The 6,742-nt window shown below is 35.6% G+C and overlaps 1 protein-coding gene across 2 annotated transcripts in view; it reads right to left on the bottom strand.

Moving 5' to 3' along the window:
• The window catches only part of msk (importin-7 msk), a 10,919-nt gene extending 4,477 nt beyond the window's left edge, over positions 1-6,442 (bottom strand). Inside the window, exons 1-10 of one of the 2 annotated variants that reach the window (XM_018513231.1) lie at positions 6,207-6,442; positions 3,496-3,577; positions 3,259-3,409; positions 2,656-2,814; positions 2,416-2,572; positions 1,898-2,088; positions 1,631-1,804; positions 1,394-1,539; positions 1,158-1,321; positions 905-1,024 (exon numbers count right to left, since the gene is read on the bottom strand). In XM_018513231.1, coding sequence (XP_018368733.1) covers positions 905-1,024; positions 1,158-1,321; positions 1,394-1,539; positions 1,631-1,804; positions 1,898-2,088; positions 2,416-2,572; positions 2,656-2,814; positions 3,259-3,409; positions 3,496-3,577; positions 6,207-6,290 — 1,428 coding nt within the window. In that variant the 5' untranslated portion in view covers positions 6,291-6,442. The remainder of the gene's footprint in view (positions 1-904; positions 1,025-1,157; positions 1,322-1,393; positions 1,540-1,630; positions 1,805-1,897; positions 2,089-2,415; positions 2,573-2,655; positions 2,815-3,258; positions 3,410-3,495; positions 3,578-6,206) is intronic. The other variant, XM_018513233.1, reaches the window with a different exon arrangement.
• Between the last annotated feature and the right edge of the window lie 300 nt (positions 6,443-6,742).

Here is a 6,742-nt window from a genome sequence, read left to right as displayed (position 1 = left end):
GGTGTCCCATTTTAAATGACAACCTCAAATTTCTCTTGAATAGTGCATTTTAGAGAAAAATGTTTCAAACAAATGTTTTGTGACTTCGAGGAGGACATAAAATGGTATCATTGGTTTGACCTTGGGTGGCGTTGTCAAGGTCAGGGCAAGGTCACTTCGAATTTTTTAAATGGAACCTTCCATTTTTCATTATATATTCTTGTAACTTACCTTGAGAGCTTTTCAAAACACTATAATAAAATATTTTTTCATTAAATACTTTGCGAGTTATAAGGCTTGAAAGTTATAGTACCGTCGGCACTAACATTACCCAAGATGTCCGACCGATGGCTAAAACCTCTTGAATGTTGTTCAGGATCATGGCCTGGATAACATTTATCAAGATCAAGACCATTGGAAGTTGTACCTCTTATTTTCATTTTTACGTACAAATGAATTTTTAGTGCAAAAATGAAAATAAGAACAGCCTCCAATGACTTTGATCTCGAAAAATGTTATCCAAGTCATGATCCTGAACAAAATTCTTGAGGTTTTAGCCGTCGGTCGGACACCTTGGGTAATACTAATGCCGGCGGTACTGTAACTTGTAAGCCTTATAACTCGAGAAGTACTTAATGAAAATGGATTTAATTATAGTGTTTTGAAAAGCTCTCAAGGTAAGTTACAAGAATATATAATGAAAAATGGAAGGTTCCATTTAAAAAATTCGAAATGACCTTGCCCTGACCTTGACAACGCCACCCAAGGTCAAACCAATGATACCATTTTATGTCCCCCTCGAAGTCACAAAACATTTGTTTGAAACATTTTTCTCTAAAATGCACTATTCAAGAGAAATTTGAGGTTGTCATTTAAAATGGGACACCGCGTATATAATACTATTTCTAATTATTGTCTTATTTACTCTCGCACGCATATGTCCATGAGGACTGTTGAATTCGGGAAATACGTATTGCAATAACATCTTGTCCATTTGTTCCTTATAAAGTTTTTTCTTCAATAAGACATCGGCTAAACTTCCAATCTAAATAAAACATAATTTTATATGTTATGTTATCAATACACTAAACACATGTGCAAAAATAATAAAAAATAATGTAGTATAGCCACGTAAAAAAAATTAAAATATCGGACACATTTCTGACTAATAAACGTACCATATGTAATGCACCATCTTTTTGTCTTGGGTCTGCATTTGGACTAGTTAACACCTCCAAACAGAACTGCATCGTTTTTTGTAGCATATCTTTTCGTTTTCTACACGCCGAATGCAACAAGGTTTGTGCTGCCGTAACCGGTGATACAAAATCTTCAAAAATATCTGGAAATACATTGACATTCTAAGTTCTCTATATATTTCAGATTAATGCGTTTTAATTAACTTCAACTTTACCAAATTTCACTCTAATGTATTCGTATGGATCAGTATTCCACAATTCCTCATCTGCGGCAGAATATGAGAGAATGGGGAATAAAACATCACGTATAATCTCGAACATGTGAGGCTTCAAAAATTTCCAAGAAAATGCATGGCTTACACTAGAATTTTGAAAAGATTATCACATTTATTAAACTTTGCTAAGTCCAATAAAAAAAACCTTCATTTGTTAACATATAAATAAATCCTTACCCCTGATTGATATAATTGATTGATTGCTGTATTACTCTAGGAGAGATATAAATTTTCCTACGATATTGATCCAAGGTCTTTAAAAGAACTTCGAGAATACCGGCACTGAAGGTTTGCAAATACCATTCGGAGAATTCTTTATACTCTTTGGTCACATTTCCTGGGCTACCGTATCTATAATTAACAATGCAAAATCAAAGAATGTAAATATCTTTTCACTTTCATTATTTTTGTCATCTTTCGATCATCATTAATAACTTTAATTACCTTTCGAACACTCTGTGTAAAATATGTAACGCCCACTTTTTACATTTCCACCAAGGCAGTTCCACGCGTTCGTCATCATCAAGATCTGGATTATTAGTCTCTGGTGGTACAGGCCTATCAGCTATTTGTCTTATCACATCCATCCATTGTGAGAATACCTCTCTCGAAATAAGATCAAGGGGAAGTGTGTACTGTAGGAATAATCATTAGGTTTCAAGATACTTTTCTCACTTACTCTTTCAAGATTATTGGTGAATTCGGTCACTCACACTGAATCAGTACACTTTAAAGACTGTTTTGTATAAAATATCTAAATGCAGTGACAATATAATCAACTTTGACAATTAAATAGTACATGTATATTCCATTAAATAATGTGACAATGTCATTATTGGGCACTAAATCAATCAAAAAAATTTAATTTAATTTTGCTAATTTTATGTATAGTAACTTTTAGTAACATTAATCTAATACAAATGACCGAATTTGTTACATTATACCTCTAAATCTTTGCATACCTGTGTAAGTGCAAAGAAAATTTTTAATATCTGTTTCTGAAGTAGAACAGACTGTTCAGATGAATCTGGCAATAAGCGTAATATCAATTGATAAATCATAGGGAGTAACAAGTTCATTGCCTCGTTTAGTGGTCCCCTATCTTCTGCTTTCTTGTACCTAGTTTCAGGATAGAAGCATCGGAGCATTATAAAACTGTTTCCTACATAATAGGAATACCAAAGGCATACAATAAAACATACTCGAAATTTTTAACAAGCTGTTGCAGCGCGAGGAGAACACCAGGCCAGCACGCAGCATCGGGATTTTGAAGGTATATCGTAATTTTGTCCACTATTTGCGTCCATCTTCCAGGGAAGTCGTATTTAACTATATTACTGATGCAAACTGCTAATTGAATTCTAAACATACAATACAGATATGTTATGACAATTTTAATGTGTACATTTATATCATTCCTTTACTTCAAAAGTGACACAACTAAAAAAACGTTATTTTTAAAAAATATTTACTATGAATTAAATAAACATTATTTTGTCAATCATCAAAAGTACAACTTTATTTTAAAAATCATCAAAATTGTCATTAAAAAATTTATTGTTTAAACAAACATCACCACTCAAAAAGAATTATTCTTTTTAAAGACTGTAAAACAAAAATAATAAAAATGATATTTGATCATGTTAAGAATATATTCTTTTTGCGGATATATTATTTGATAAGAGAATTTTCTATAAGTAAAAAATAATTTTTTCTTTTTTTAAAAAATAATTTCATGTTGCTGCTTTTAAAGTAAAAATTTATTTTTTTTAATAATTAATAATACAAGTCACATTACAACTTGCCTAATTAAGTCCGGAGCGTGTACCACGGCATCTACTATGGCATCGCGTATCATTGCACGATCTTGCTCGTGAATACTAAATTCTATGGGCCCACTTTCAACTTCCTTATCAGCCCAATGTGAAGTAATTAAATTTTTTAAATAAATTACACCTACAAAGATAACGAAATATTAAGCCTCGTAATTTATTATTTGTTTTCAATATTACATAATATAAGGGAATCACAAAGAAATTTACCAGCTTGTCTGACAGGCATATCAACTTCATTTGACATTACTACCTGCAATAACGTCGGTGCAAAACCAATAATTTTGTGAATCTGAAAAATGTAAACACACACATAGATTTATTGCTTATAGTAACATTGTCGCATTATTGCTTTGATGCTACAATTCTACAAGCTCATGGTAACTTATAGAATATACAGAATGTGTAAACAATAGATAGCATAAACTAAGGGCCTGAGCACAATAGAGGAATAGGAATTAGATATTAAGATTTTAACCTATCAGAAACTGATTACATCGGAATACACGGTTTCTGATAGGTTGAAATCTTAATATCTAATTCTTGTTCCTCTATTGTGCGCAGGCCCTAACACATAATTCTATTCTCTACAGCTGAACTACTGCACATTCATTATACTTAAAATAAAATAGATATATATTTAAAGTTTAGCGAAAGCTAGAAAGTTTTAAAGCAGTCCAGTACAGAACAAGTCTGTTTTTTATAACTGAATTAGTACAATATATACTCTATATACTTAATAGAAACCTGTTCTTTTTAACTAAACTTTATGCATGGCTTGTCTCTTCTTTTTTATTTTCTAACATAAGAGAAAAGGAGGCAAGCTAAATGGTACAGCAAGAAACAAAAAGTCTGTTTTTTGTTCCTGCTAGACTGTACTGAAACTATCTTTCTTTCTTTTACCAAATATCAAACATATACCTGTCTCACTTTAAGTTCCAAAAATGTATCCCAGTTCAGTCACGGAAAACAAATCTAAAGATTTAGTACAATTCATGCCCATTTCCACCAACATAGATTAACTTTAATCTCGGTTCAACTTTTTGTCTTTTTCTGATCTTTAGGTCCAGTTCCACAACTCATAAGGTCTGTTTTTTATTGCTGCACTCTGAACCAGTGCAATAAATTAAAGTGAAACAAACGTATATTTGTTTCACTTCAACTTATTGCACTGTGTGTACTAGCTCAAAAAGTGCGGCAATAAAAAACAGACCTACAGTTAACTCGTAACTGAAGTTCAACTTGTTTCTCATCTCTTTCCAATTCAAGAATTAGAAAGATTAAGTTGAACCAAGATTAAAGTTAATCTATATTGGTGGAAATGGGTATCAGTGCAGCAACAAAGAGCAGAGGTTTAATGTTTATAACTGAACTAGTGTATTCTCTTTATATTTACATATGTCTAATATTTGGCAAAAATAAGATGGAAAGTTCAAACGTACTTCAGTGCAATAATAAAAAAAAACCTAAAGTGAGATAAATACATTTCGATATTTGCCAAAAAAGTGAAAAGGAAAGTTCTAGTATAGTTCAGTGCAGCAATAAAAAAAACCTACTGTATCGATTTAAGCCCACATCACACAATGCTTGTTTTCTTGCTGGATTGCTAGCTGGATTAGAATTTAGCCATTGTATTGACTGCAGTACTGACAATACCAGCATTGGTCGCGTTCAGTAGACTTAACTGTTGTGGAGCGGATCCGTGAGTGCTCGCTGCTATTGGATTATCTAGAAGAATACATCGATAGCAGCGAGCACTCACGGATCCACTCCACAACAGTTGTCTGCTGAATGCGACCATTGCAGCCAATACGATAGCAAGATTCTAATCCAGCTAGCAATCCAGCGAGAAAACAAGTATTGTGTACTGCAGGCTTTATTACTCATACCCTAAAAATATGGTAGTTGTGGTACAATATAATATTTTGAATATTTTTACCATACACTTCAGTAAAATTGATCAAACTTTTTTTATACTTTATTGTACTTTTATTAATGAATGAGAGAGATTTACATTAAAATTCTCCGAAATACAGTGTTGTCGCATAAATGTCATATTTTCAGAAAAAATTCTAAGACAAAATTCTCTCCATGTAACATCATTGCATTATCATTATTATTACTATGCTGGTACCGTAATTCTACAAGCTCGTAATTTATAGAGCATTTAGAAGCATTTAGAATACATGAACAATGGATAGCATATACATAACACATATATATTTAAAGTATATAAAAATAACACGCTAGCAATATATAATACAGATTGCAAAATTACAGGTCATATTAGGATAATTTCGTTGAACAATACGGCGCGTTAACACGCAACGTGAAAGACATAGCTGATCCATATGATCTCGAGAATTATGCATCACGTCGAGGGTCAAAGGAGTGCAGGCGCTCTGAGAATATCTTCTCGTACGCGCGAGAAGAGGTTAATGAGCGCGAGCGTGGGTCCGCGTAGTTGTCTGAAAGTCCAGCTAACATTCATTCCAAAACTCGGACAAATGGTGTCCCCTTTGCGGTCTCACCGACTTCTTTCTCGTTGGACCGAGTTTGCCGCGGTTGCTTCACCACCGAGAAATGAAGTCTCGAAAAAAAAAAAAGATCTCTTTTCCCCCTTCCCCTTTTCGTCCCGCCAGCGGCGGCGGGAACAGTGATGAGCACGCCGGCATTATTTTCTCGGTAAGGACGCGTTTCCCAATTTCACGGTTCACATGTGCAAAACCGGGAGATGAGGATCGACACGAGACGAGGCCACATGGCTAGAGATGCTCGGAAGCTCGTCCTCTCCCTCTCTCTTCCTCTCTCTCTCTCTCCAACCCCTCACACATTCTCTCTCGCTCACTCTTTTAACCTTCCGCCGGGTAGAATCGCACAAGCACGTTTTCTCTTCTAAATTCGCTCGTAAATTTCTATACCTGGTTGAGCTGCCCCTCTGCCTCCTTTTGCTGCGCGGGATCGATCGTCGCCCGCAACAGCTCGGTGAGCTTACGCGCGTCCATCGCTCCGGGCCGCCTCAGCTCGTCTTGTATTAATTAGACGCCTGAATTTTTGTGGATCGAATATCCCAGCACCGGACTTGACCCGGCGCATTCACCTCGCACTGCTTGCTCCTTGCCTAGCCTGGCCCAGTGCAGTCACGTGACACAACAACATGGCGGCGTGGATCAGCTTTTGAATCGTCGCATCCGGTCGTGAAGCATGCATCTCGCGTGAGATGCGACCATCCCTTCCCCCCATAGAGTGTTTGATATGTCATCGATGTAATGAATATCACCCTAAAGGTGCCGTCACATGCGGCGTAACCTGCGTAATGGTGGAGTCCCATGAAGCGTATTTGCCACGTATCGCGTAACCGCATAACCAATCAGAAGCAATCCGCTGTTTTATAGCGTTTTCGATTGGGGTGCACTGGCTGCACTCAGTGTCAAGAGCGTGTTCGATTGGCAGTGCC

Source organism: Trachymyrmex cornetzi, unplaced genomic scaffold, assembly GCF_001594075.2.
Source record: "Trachymyrmex cornetzi isolate Tcor2-1 unplaced genomic scaffold, Tcor1.1 scaffold454, whole genome shotgun sequence".
Taxonomy (NCBI): domain Eukaryota; kingdom Metazoa; phylum Arthropoda; class Insecta; order Hymenoptera; family Formicidae; genus Trachymyrmex; species Trachymyrmex cornetzi.
The sequence above is the reverse complement of the archived record's forward strand: the minus strand, read 5'-3'. Positions and strand labels throughout refer to the sequence as shown.